General features: G+C 41.4%; 1 protein-coding gene across 1 annotated transcript in view; it reads left to right on the top strand.

Annotated features, from left to right (window-relative positions):
- Window positions 1-13,812, top strand: part of LOC126253474 (tripeptidyl-peptidase 2) — a 310,223-nt gene that overhangs the window by 246,130 nt on the left and 50,281 nt on the right. The window contains exon 19 of the mRNA XM_049954832.1: window positions 8,663-8,741. Coding sequence (XP_049810789.1) covers window positions 8,663-8,741 — 79 coding nt within the window. The remainder of the gene's footprint in view (window positions 1-8,662; window positions 8,742-13,812) is intronic.

A 13,812-nucleotide genomic window follows, 5' to 3' on the forward strand; every position in this document is an offset into this window, starting at 1 on the left:
AGTGAGATCATGTAACATGAGGCAGCTAGCTCGATTCGGCATGCTGCAGGCTCAAGAAAACGATCGCCGAAGGTATGACACGAGCCACCGCCGTGTTGTCTACCAGCCTGGTGACCTCGTCTGGATCTTCACTCCTGTTCGGAAGCCTGGTCTCTCTGAGAAGCCCCTTACATTGGACCTTATAAGGTTGTAAGAGTTGTCTGATGTTACTTATGAAGTTGAAGATTTCAACCCCGACACAAGACAATGAAAGATCAGAGGTACGGCCCATGTCTTTTGAATGAAGCCCTATAAGGATCCTGCAACCCAGGGTAAATTCGAAGCTCCAGCAACAGGCAACAAGCAGAAAGGTGACGAAGAGTGTAGCGGCAAAAGAAGTTCTAAGAAGATCAACGCCAGGGTGAGAATCAGTCATCGGAAGTCTGAGTATGCAGGACCGATGACTCGTTCCTGGGCTAGGAGGACGTAACACCGAGACACTGTTCCCTTAAGGGATTGCAGTGGTTATGATACTAAACTGTTGCGTGGGGGGGTCATGAGTTCAAAACTCACCTGGACTGTACAATTTTAATTTCTATATTCGGTTTGAGTACCTTCCAGAAGTATCCACAAATGTCAAGAATCATTTTACTGGAATGTTCTGTAGCTGTATATATACTGTGTGTGTTCTGGCTGGAGGCAGTTCGCTCCGCGCTCTTGTATGTACAAGTGCTGAATAAACCTTCGTGAAGTGAAGTTAGTGTACATCATTCATCTAACAATGTGTCACTTAATAGGGAAAAAGTGTATTTTCACCTGGGAGAAAGTGTATTTTTAACCGGGAAAAATTTGGAAGTTTTTTTCCTTGTCCATGTACACACCCTGATGACCCATGAATAAGTTGGCATAGGATGGTGCCATGTGGGTGCTCATAGCTGTACCCCAGATATGTTTGTAGGTAATGCCTTCAAAGGAGAAGTAAATGTGGGTGACAATATAGTTTGTCACAGTGACTAGGAAGGAGGTTTTTTCGGTTTGGAATCCATCGGGCAATGGGAAAGGTAGTGTTCAGTAGCGGTAAGGTCATGGGCATTAGTGTTTTTAGTGTAAAGGTAGGTGGCTTCAGTAGCGATGAGCAGGGCACCGTGTGGTAAAGGGACAGAAACTTGGAGAGTCAGTGGAGGAAATGGTGGTGTCTGTTATTGTAAGTTGCACGCTACCCAACATGACATCCTTCATTTCAATGACTACTTCACAGCCTGTTGCATATACATCCTTCCCACCACCACCATCTTTTCTGAATTGTGCAGGGGGAACTTTCCCTGCAATATACCGTACGTTCCCGTAGCCCTCCTACCCTCAACCTTCGTTAGTCATTAGAATGAGATTTTCACTCTGCAGCGGAGTGTGCGCTGATATGAAACTTCCTGGCAGATTAAAACTGTGTGCCCGACCGAGACTCGAACTCGGGACCTTTGCCTTTCGCGGGCAAGTGCTCTACCAACTGAGCTACCGAAGCACGACTCACGCCCGGCCCTCACAGCTTTACTTCTGCCAGTATCTCGTCTCCTACCTTCCAAACTTTACAGAAGCTCTCCTGCGAACCTTGCAGAACTAGCACTCCTGAAAGAAAGGATATTGCGGAGACATGGCTTAGCCACAGCCTGGGGGATGTTTCCAGAATGAGATTTTCACTCTGCAGCGGAGTGTGCGCTGATATGAAACTTCCTGGCAGATTAAAACTGTGTGCCCGACCGAGACTCGAACTCGGGACCTTTGCCTTTCGCGGGCAAGTGCTCTACCAACTGAGCTACCGAAGCACGACTCACGCCCGGCCCTCACAGCTTTACTTCTGCCAGTTCTGGCAGAAGTAAAGCTGTGAGGGCCGGGCGTGAGTCGTGCTTCGGTAGCTCAGTTGGTAGAGCACTTGCCCGCGAAAGGCAAAGGTCCCGAGTTCGAGTCTCGGTCGGGCACACAGTTTTAATCTGCCAGGAAGTTTCATATCAGCGCACACTCCGCTGCAGAGTGAAAATCTCATTCTGGAAACATCCCCCAGGCTGTGGCTAAGCCATGTCTCCGCAATATCCTTTCTTTCAGGAGTGCTAGTTCTGCAAGGTTCGCAGGAGAGCTTCTGTAAAGTTTGGAAGGTAGGAGACGAGATACTGGCAGAAGTAAAGCTGTGAGGGCCGGGCGTGAGTCGTGCTTCGGTAGCTCAGTTGGTAGAGCACTTGCCCGCGAAAGGCAAAGGTCCCGAGTTCGAGTCTCGGTCGGGCACACAGTTTTAATCTGCCAGGAAGTTTCGTTAGTCATTGTAGTCACTAATCCGGCCCCTTCCCTGTTCCCATTCCAGCACTAAACAGCCCTCATTCCGGCATTGCACCCAGTCTCTTTACTTCTCTCCTTTTCCGCTACATGCCCCCCCCCCCCCCCCCCCCTCTTTGCTGCCCTTCATCTAATGTCCCACTGCACATAGTTCCCATACCCTGTCTCCACTTCGTCCCTGCATGTTCCGCAGCAGCATTTCACTGTCCCACCACGCCAATGCTACCATCCCTTCCCCTCCCCACCCCAGGCTCCTCGTTACCCCCACCCAGTCACCACTCCCATCATGCACTGGTGCTGCTGCTCACAGTGTAGCTTCAGTTGCCAGAGACTGCAGTTGTGTGTGTGTGTGTGTGTGTGTGTGTGTGTGTGTGTGTGTGTGTGTGTGTGTGAGTGAGTGAGTGAGTGAGTGAGTGTCTTTCTGTTGTGCCTATCTGTAACTCGACAGCTCTGCTATATGGTGAGTGGCACTTTTCCTTTTCGTAAGATCGTTACATTTTGTCCTGGATTTTCCATATACTTTCTGCAAAGTATTGTAATGTCCTTTCATAGCAAATAAGCAGTACCTGTTCTTATGCAAATTGAGAATTCTCATCTCTCTCTTCTGTCATTCCCATTCATTTTAAAGGATTGTGACTGTGAATTTCCTTCATACCACGAACAAATAGCGAAGGTTTTATGAAACTGACAGTATGATTTTGCTGATCCCAAAGAGTTGTCCCAACCAAAAAATGCCGCTCCGCAATGCAAAATGAAATGTCGCACTGTTCCGGGTACTTCAGAAAAGGACTGAACAAAGATGAGTGACAAGCTGGGCCTTGGCATGCACACATGGAGTCTGGCACGCTGTGGCCAGCTCTTATGTACACCATGCAAATGGTGTGGTGTGATGGCACACCTCTACAACTCATTTACCATCTCAGCACTGTCATTTGCCTGCAGGGGTACAGCAACCATTAGAAATTAAAACTGTAGATCCATCACAAGTAGCATGTAACTTTTTTGTTTTACATTTCACTAGACCAACACAAGCATCTTCAGAACTGTGGAAATATGTATTACACAAGTAAGATAAATTAACAGGTTAAACTTACAACATGATAACTTACATTACTTGGCTGAGGGTCACTCATTACAAATATTGGGCTGTCTATTGCACTGCCATTAGCTGTACACAACCAACTTACTCTATTTTATGTATGATGGTGTCACTATACACAGCCCAATATTTGTAACCAGTGGCCCTCAGCCACATAATATATCATATTGTAAGTTAAATTTGTTAATTTATGTCATTATATGGTTGGGAAACACTTTGTATTTCCCCAATTCTGAAGATACTCACATTAGTTGTCTGAAGCAAGTAAAATAAAGAAAAAGTTACTTGCAACTTGTGGCAGCTGTCCAGTTTTATCTTCTTGGGTGTTGGAAATAGATCAAAACTGCAACTGATTTGTCTTCGATGCAGTTGTGTTTAATTGTACATTTTGTGTGTTTAACTTATGAAATAAAAAGTGTAGAATCTGGAATGTCAGTTAGCTGCATCAGAATGACTGTGTACCATAATAATACACATTTGGAATGCGCAAGTTGTGGTATCCTACCCATTTGTCTCTTGTAGGGTGCCTAGCAAGCTGTTTTCTTGGATAACTAGACAACATACAAGAAAATCATATTAATGGAGTTTATTACAGTAAATGAATTGACAATACTTAACTTTTGTTTCTACATGACAGGTCGCAAGCAATTGGCGACATGCAAATAATCAGTGTCCTTTGATAGATAAAATTTCCATGCACACTAATCACACAAGTTCATAAGTCACTGCTATCGTTAATATCACTGTGGCTCTTCTAGTGCGGCCAAGGCTAGGCGGCATGTCCCTTTATTCTCTTCGTGTAGATACTGCTCTTATCACGGTGACATCCTAACCAGCGTGCTATTGGCTGTCGTCTCACTGCCCTTTGTGCTTGTGATGCAATTCAGCCGCTATTTGTTCAGCATTTGATATGAACCGAATATGATAGTTCATTTTCCATAAAACTGACCGCAGTTCTGTAATGTTGCGAGGAACTGGCAAATCTTGTATGGCTAACAAATGTGACTGAAGAGGATGTATATCTTGGCTGTTTATGACATGACAAAGATACTGCAACTCGGGAGGTTTAAAAAAATCACACCTGTCCACTATAACCTTTAGTCCTGCATCAGATAACACACAAAACAAAGCACGTAAATTTGCAATATGTTCTTCAGGTGTGTGACGATAGGACAAATCATCCAAATAGTTCGAACAATGTGGTACTTGTGCAGTCAGCTGTTCAAAATATCATTGGAAAATGCTGGGTGTGGAAGCACTGTCAAAAGGCAGATGCAAATATTTAAAGAAACCCAAATGAGTATTAACTACACACACTTTTTGAGGTTCTTCATTGAGCAGTGTTTGAAGATACGCATTGCGAACCTTAATTTTTGAAAAATAGCATCCAGCACCCAATTTGTCCATGAGATCTCTGGGCGTGCCAGTGGGTAAGCATCAATCACAGTTTGTGGGTTGACTGTAGACTTCACAGAGGTGAATGCGACCTGAAGGTTGACTTGACCAGTGACAAGCTGATATGGGCACAACTCCGCTATCTTGCAGTTCTTGAAGTTTAGCAGCAACTTTGTCCTGTAATGTAATGGGAACAGTTCTGGTCCGGCAAAATTTTGTCTGAGCATTGTCTTTCAGAATAATATGTGAAACAAAATTGTTAGCCTTGCGTAAACCTTCAGAAGAGAGTTTCGGAAATTCTTTTAGTAAGCTAGCTACACTGTCTCGTGCTTGGAATGCAGACACTGACAACACACTATCCAGAATGTTTAAAGCCAAACAAATCAAATAATCTAGACCAAATATGTTCTCACACTCACGTGATTGAAGCACTGTAAAAGTCACTGTTCGCATATGCGAGTGATACATGGCAGGTAATGTACATTTTCCGAGACTGGGAATGTCTTGTCCATTATAAGCCATCAGTCGTGTGCTAGTTTTAGACCGGCACAGGGAGCCTAACAGTTCATATGTGTGATGGTGTAGCAATGTGACAGAGGCACCTGTGTCCAACTGAAATTTCCCATGTTTCCCACAAAGAAGTAAATGAACAAACAGTTGGTTTGACTGGCGTGTTACTGAAAAAACTGCTTGCATGCCAGTTTTGAGAATGCCCATTGCAGACTTTGAATATACCGCATTAATGACATGGGCCTTGTGACTAGACTTTCGTGAGTGGGCTGTATTCTTATGTTTGTTCCGTTGCAAACATACAGATTGTACATGTCCTTTCTTACCACAAGCGTAACACTGAGCTTTGCTGGAGGGGCAGTCTTGGCATTTGTGCAGTGAATAACACTGAGGGCGAGACTTAATTCTGTTTTCCTGTGTAGCTGCCTGTTTAGTGAACTGCTTACGCAGCGTGGAGAGGTGGTGTTTACTCAGCGTGGCGAGTGCAAATTGCTGCCGCCACCAAATGGGCCTATTGCATGCAAGTGACTCAACCGATAGATAGCTGGCTGCTCAAATTTATCAGCCAACAGGGCACTTGAATCGTATTGATCTAGTATTTGCATGACCTGCTGAAATAATGGATTGGACTGTTTCAAAATCTGTTCTCCGAGTTTGACATCAGGTACATTGCACACGATCGCATCACGCAACATAACAACTGAATATAAAGCACCACAAGAATATTTGAATTTGCATTTCCTTGTCGAACCCTGCAAATCTGTTACTCACTTGCAATAAGTTTTTTCTGGCCATTTTTTGCAATTAAAGAATTTATACCTAGCTGCTACCACATTCACTTGTTGCTCATAATAGTCTGTTAGTGAATCTACCACCTGTTCCTAAGAAAGTTCACTCAGAATGGTGTTAGGAAACAACTTCTGAGTTTATCGGAACACTACATTTTCTACTGTAGATAATAGATAGGGGAGTTTCACAGTACCTGGTATGTTGTGAGCAAGTAAGTGAGCTTCCAATTGTTGCAGTCACTCAGCCATTCCTCTTCTCGTTCACGAAACTGGCAAAAAGGCAATGTAGCAGCTGTAGTAGGTGATGCTTGTTCCGTCGGATGCACAGTGTTGGCCAGTAGCTGCTGCACTGTGTTGAGCAGGGTTGAGATTTGCTGCGTCTGGAACTGAAACATCTATATTAGCTGTGTTGCATCTAATACTGGCAGCTGCAGCACCTCAGCAAGAGGTGGGATAGCTGGGGTGGGCGTTTTGGAAGAGACAAATGCAAGAAGCAGACAAGGCAAGCAAGAAAAATAAGTACAAAAGCAAAAAAAATTTCTGCAATGCCCACCTGAAAACTCTGATTAGCAAAAGAGACCATCAAAGCAAGTAAACATTGCTGCAAAGTAAAGACAAGAGAGAATTAAGGCACAAGCAAAACAAACAAATATTGTAGCCACGAGGCACTGGGTTCGTTGTATAACTTGTCGCCAGTGTGGGATCCTGCCTACTCGTCTCTTATAGTGTAGTGTTTCGAGAATTTCTGCATAAATTCTAGAACAACTCAGCCTTCTACCATCTCGAACTGACTATATTTTAGATGTGTGTGTGGGATGATAGAATCCGACATGTTTGTGTGTGCAGGTTTGAAATTCAGTCGCGAGAAGAATGTCGACAGGGCGGTTGAATGGCAATGACAAGTACTTGTCGGGTGATCCATGGAAGTTTTAGTGAAAGTGTACTGACGAACCATGGAGATTCTATGCTATTCTGTACTAATTGTATCAGTGACCATTGTTATAATAACGAGAAAGGTTGAGAAGGTACTCTTGATGTAAATTAGTTTGTTTCTGACATTTGGAGACACAAGAGACTTAATAAACAGTATATATTTAATGTGAAGAGTGGGTTTTGTAATATGTCTGAAGTTTAAACATATGTCATTAGGTAATACAAATGAAACTTTGTATGGCTACATATTTTTATAAGTAGAGAGAGTCTTAAGAAATTCCTGTACCTAGCAGCATACTTCGGAGAAGAAAGTGAAAGAGAGTTTGCAGCAGCAGGCTAACTAGCAAGGAAAGTTGGCCAAGCATGTCATCTCGTAAAAGAAGTGGAAGTTAGTATATCTCCTTTGCACTTAAATTATTGTCCAAAGCATTAGAATAGGGTGCCTACGAAACTGTTTTCTCTGATAACTAGATGATGTACAAGCAAATCATATTATTGGAGTTGATTACAATAATTTAATTGACAATACTTAATTTTCATTTCTACATGATGGGTTGCAAGCAGTTGGCGACATGCAAATACTAAATGTCCTTTGATAGATAAAATTTCCATGCAAGTAAGTCACTGCTATCATTAATATCTTGGCGGCTCTTCTAGTGCGACTCTCCTAGTCCTCTCGTCTAGTATGGCCGAGGCTAGGCAGCACATTGGTTTTATTTTCTTCATGTAGATGCCGCTTCTGTCTTGGTGACAGTCCTAATCAGCATGCTATTGGCTGATGTCGTCTCACAGCCTTCTGTGCTGCATCATTCTTGATCTTCGTGCCGGTGTGTGTGTGTGTGTGTGTGTGTGTGTGTGTGTGTGTGTTGGCTGACTTTTTGTACTTCACATGCAAAAGTATACTACATCACTTAGAAAGCCCATCATGTGTGTTGTCTGTGTATTAATTCATCTTGAGAGAAACTTCAAAGTCAGGTCCGAAAACATCTACAAGGACTGAATGTATTTCGTATCATTTTTTATCAGCGCCCAAAACTGGCCTTTTAAGCTGAAAATCAGTTAGCAAGATAGATAAATATTGTAGAATCCATCAACTTTTCTACACATCATCTTACCAGAGTCAGATAGAAGACTTCTAATGACATTTTGTGCCATATGGAGAGCATAAGCATTTAAAATGCACAGGAAAACACACACACACACACACACACACACACACACACACACACACACACACACGATTTTTGTCATTTCAGTCTTATGCACAGACCACGTTGAGCCCAGTAGTAGCTATCTGTTATGACAAATCACCTTATGCTACATTGTGCGCTGTGGTTAATTGATGTGTTGATAAAACAGGGTAAGGTAAGCAGACTGAGAGGGTGAATTTATTTCAAATTAAGATATCTGTAGACTCTCATTTCTTATCTTCTTCAATTTAATTTCCTTGACGTTTTGTCACTACAAGTTAGAAAATGAATGTTTCACATTTATGCATTTTTGTGACGAATACAAGTAGTATAGTGTAGGTTGAAATAGTTTTTACTTTCATTTTTACCCGTTTGTAAATCTAAAATTTCTTTATTGTAATTATACTAATCATGATATTAATTATGTACATATTTTTTCCCAATAGAGCAACAAAAGGAATTCCACCAGGACAGTTTTTGACAGGCAGTATTACATATGCCAAAGACGACATAGGGAAAAAAGTGGTAAGTGTTAATTACAAATGCTCTCACTAAATTTTCGTAATAGCAATAGTATTAGTGCAAGAGGGTAAATAGTGTGGGGTCATTCCATGTCAAATCAACCAATTGTACTACATGATTTGAACCATGACCCCTCAGATTTGGATGATTTTTTTTTTCAGGTAATGTACCCACTAACACTAGTTTAAATTTGAAATTTCAAAATTTTCTGATCTTTGGTTTTTGAGTTTCAAGGGTTTAAAAATAAAAAAAAACTCTGTTTTTGATCAATCGGTGATTGTTTTAAAATGCTGTAGCTCAAAAACTACACAACCTAGAGAGCACAAACTTGCACCATTGTTTTCATCTAAAAATTCCCTTCAATTTGATATGTAACATGACTATATGCTACCTAAATCTGAAAATTTTAAACTATTTAAAAAAAACATTTTTTGAAATTTCCAAAATACGTACTCTCAGATTTTTTTATAAAAATTATGTGTGTGGTCCAGTCTAACTGTTTACATGCATGCAAAATTTCAAAATGGTATTTCAATGGGTTCTTGTATAAAATAATATTTTACTACCGCAATACACACTAGTGAGGTGAAAAGCAGACTATTTCTATGCTATGAATAATAAGGTAGGCCTGTGTAATTCTAACAAACTTACATTATTATGTTAGCCTTTTTATGCAACATTACCCTCGTATTGTTTGTTAATTCATTAAATGATATAGTGTTGTTTTAATGTTCATGATTTTAACTATGCATCAGAAGGAAGTGAACACATTTTAATTGTAATATAAGTGCTACAAGTTAAAATTTTGAATAAAGCCACTCACCTTCATCCTTAGTTGTAAATGGCAGAGATTATCTTTTTCTTGGTTTTCCAGTGTTATTTGTAATCATTTTTAGAAATTGGCGTATAAGTAATTTCACTTGGGAAAAAGGTTAACTTGTTGATATTTGCATGGATAGAACTGTATTTCTAATACTAATTGGTATTTACAAAGTTAATACACATGGTATTTATACAACTTAGTGTTTAGTGAGGGTAGGTGTAACATAATTTAAACATGCTTCTTTTATGATCTTTTAAGATATTTTTCCAAAGCAAGAGAAGACAACTTCATTTCTTTAGCACTTAAAAAGTGTTGGTTCTTCCCGTAGCTGTTGTTGGATTCACTGTTTGTTAAAGAGTATTTTTCTGGGATATCTAATATATCTCTTGGTTGTGGATAGTAAAAAGACTGGGCTGGACCCTTTGGGTGTAAAAAAATATTCTTAACATGTCATTGTATTCTTCTTCAATGCATCCTAGCCACCAAGAGTCATCATATGCTACTGTCACACAACCAGCAGCAATATTTTCCATATGTGAAGGTGTTATTTGGTTCAGTGTTGTCACATATTCAAGAGACTCATCCAGACTAAAACGATAAGGCTTGACAGTAATTTGACACTCTGTGCAGGGTTTATATAAGTGAAACTTTTGTGTTCCCACAATTCACTAAACCAAGGAAGTAAGTATTCTTTGGTCAGTTCATAGTCCTCTGTTGTGCAATATTCAAAATCAATGTTTTTTTTATGTTTTCCATGGCAAATACATAAAGTGATTTGAGTGTAAAGATTTGTTGGTCATATAGCCTTTGTAAGCTGGCTTTAGCAGCTAGCCGCTTAACAGTTCTGCCAAGGCCATCGCATGCACTCTTGCCATGGGATGTTGCAAAGAACTCCCACTCTGCCTCAACTTCAAAATCAGTTTTATGCAAACACAAATTAAGGAAGTTTTTCTTAATTTTATATTGTGCAGTGCTGCCATCAGAAAAGTAAGTAATCTTTTTAAGTGCAAAAGGCAAGGTTTGCATTATGATTTCTAGCAGTTTTTTCTCGAATACATAAAAAGCGACTGTATTATGTTTTAGTTTTCCCTCCCATTTATAATATATGATGAAAGGATGCATTGTAGCTTGGGTGGTAGTCCAGTGGAATGATTGTATTTCATCTTGTACTACTAAAGTGTAGTTTTCTGCAAAATCACAGTTGACTACTACATGGCCTTCAGTTAAATTGTCCTTGATTTCACTGTAGTATTCTTTCTGCTGACTAACTATAAATGAATGAGTTTTTACCTTCATTAGAGTGTCCATAAACTCAGCCATAAAGTCACCAGTACTTTTTACTACAGTTTCCATCGAACACCGAGCGAGGTGGCGCAGTGGTTGGACACTGGACTCGCATTCGGGAGGACGACGGTTCAATCCCGCGTCCGGCCATCCTGATTTAGGTTTTCCGTGATTTCCCTAAATCACTCCAGGCAAATGCCGGGATGGTTCCTCTGAAAGGGCACGGCCGACTTCCTTCCCCATCCTTCCCTAACCCGATGAGACCGATGACCACGCTGTCTGGTCTCCTTCTCCTAACAACCAACCAACCAACCATCCATCGAACACCTATCTACAGTTACCCACTTTTTGTAGGTAACTTCATCAATCATATCGTCAGTGAACTTTGCATTCAATAGATCTTTAAGTCTAGAGACACCAGGACATTCTTTACAAACATCCAAAAAACATTGTTGCAATTGTGAATTGCACATCATCTTGACTAGGCAGGAATGATCAGATTTCAAAGCAGTTTTATCTCCATCCAAAACAAAATTTTGCATCTTAGCACCATTCATCGTTAGCTTAATGTTTTGGTGTAAGCTACACACACACACACACACACACACACACACACGCACACGCACACGCACGGTATGTGTGCCACTTCTTCCAATCAGGATATAGTTCCTTGGTCTTAATTCACAAAACTTATAAAACCCAATTTTGTTTGCAGGGATCTTTTCCTTAAATAAATTCTTGCAAATTTGCCAACACTAGCCTCGTTTGAACCTGGATCTTTCCATCTTTATTTCTTATGGTCACACAATCTTTTTTTCGCCGGCATCATTCTACTAATGTCATCAGAATTTTAGAAGTCTTTTACACAGTCAACAATATTCTCATTTAGAGTTCTTCCAGGTTTAGGATTAGGATTTGACAGAATTCCTTTTTCTTTTACTAACAGTTTTACTGTCACTCCAAATCCTTCTCCTATATTCTGACAGCTCCAGCTCATAGGTAAGATAGACAAAATCATCATGTTTTCACTTCTTTTTGTTGTTTGAGCAAACTTTTCTTTTAAGTATTGAATAATCTCCGATTCATATTCGGAATGTTCAGTAATAACTTCTTCAGGGCTCGATTCTGGTAGCAAGTTCTTTTCTGAGCTAGACTTGATAAAATAAAGTTTTTTCTTTCTATAGGTAGGCACAGCAAACTTTTTCTTCTTTAGTGTTGACTCACCAATGAGTTCCAGTGACTTGTTCAAATAGTCTACGGAAGATTGAGGAGCAATAAAAGAATCATTTACATTTTTGCTACTGCAAGGTAAAACTACTTCTTCTGTTTTGTGTTTGTCACTAACCTTTTTCCTACATACATCACGTATTTTCATGCCACTAAATGATTCCTAAGTCTAGAGAGCACATCCAGTCTGTTACATTTCTTAGCAATTGTACACGGACTTTCTTTTGTTGTTCTACTTTAAAAGGGTTACAACATTTAGCAGCAATAATCGCCCAATTCTTCTGAGATGCCATTTCTGTAAGGTAACAAATTCTACTATCAATATATATATATATATATATATATATATATATACACACACCATTGATGCCACTTCCTTATACACAAATATCCCGCACGTCCAGGGCCTCGCTGCGATGGAGCACTTCCTTTCACGCCAATCACCTGCCACCCTACCTAAAACCTCTTTCCTCATTACCTTAGCCAGCTTCATCCTGACCCACAACTTCTTCACTTTTGAAGACCAGACATACCAACAATTAAAGGGAACAGCCATGGGTACCAGGATGGCCCCTTCGTACGCCAACCTATTCATGGGTCGCTTAGAGGAAGCCTTCTTGGTTACCCAGGCCTGCCAACCCAAAGTTTGGTACAGATTTATTGATGACATCTTCATGATCTGGACTCACAGTGAAGAAGAACTCCAGAATTTCCTCTCCAACCTCAACTCCTTTGGTTCCATCAGATTCACCTGGTCCTACTCCAAATCCCATGCCACTTTCCTTGATGTTGACCTCCACCTGTCCTATGGCCAGCTTCACACGTCCGTCCACATCAAACCCACCAGCAAGCAACAGTACCTCCATTACGGCAGCTGCCACCCATTCCACATCAAACGGTCCCTTCCCTACAGCCTAGGTCTTTGTGGCAAACAAATCTGCTCCAGTCCGGAATCCCTGAAGCATTACACCAACAACCTGACAACAGCTTTCGCATCCCGCAACTACCCTCCCGACCTGGTAGAGAAACAAATAACCAGAGCCACTTCCTCATCCTCTCAAACCCAGAACCTCCCACAGAAGAACCACAAAAGTGCCCCACTTGTGACAGGATACTTTCCGGGACTGGATCAGATTCTGAATGTGGCTCTCCAGCAGGGATACGACTTCCTCAAATCCTGCCCTGAAATGAGATCCATCCTTCATGAAATCCTCCCCACTCCACCAAGAGTGTCTTTCCGCCGTCCACCTAACCTTCGTAACCTCTTAGTTCATCCCTATGAAATCCCCAAACCACCTTCCCTACCCTCTGGCTCCTACCCTTGTAACCGCCCCCGGTGTAAAACCTGTCCCATGCACCCTCCCACCACCACTTACTCCAGTCCTGTAACCCGGAAGGTGTACACGATCAAAGGCAGAGCCACGTGTGAAAGCACCCACGTGATCTACCAACTGACCTGCCTACACTGTGACGCATTCTATGTGGGAATGACCAGCAACAAACTGTCCATTCGCATGAATGGACACAGGCAGACAGTGTTGGTTGGTAATGAGGATCACCCTGTGGCTAAACATGCCTTGGTGCACGGCCAGCACATCTTGGCACAGTGTTACACCGTCCGGGTTATCTGGATACTTCCCACTAACACCAACCTATCCGAACTCCGGAGATGGGAACTTGCTCTTCAATATATCCTCTCTTCCCGCTATCCACCAGGCCTCAATCTCCGCTAATTTCAAG

This window comes from Schistocerca nitens, chromosome 4, assembly GCF_023898315.1.
Source record: "Schistocerca nitens isolate TAMUIC-IGC-003100 chromosome 4, iqSchNite1.1, whole genome shotgun sequence".
Taxonomy (NCBI): domain Eukaryota; kingdom Metazoa; phylum Arthropoda; class Insecta; order Orthoptera; family Acrididae; genus Schistocerca; species Schistocerca nitens.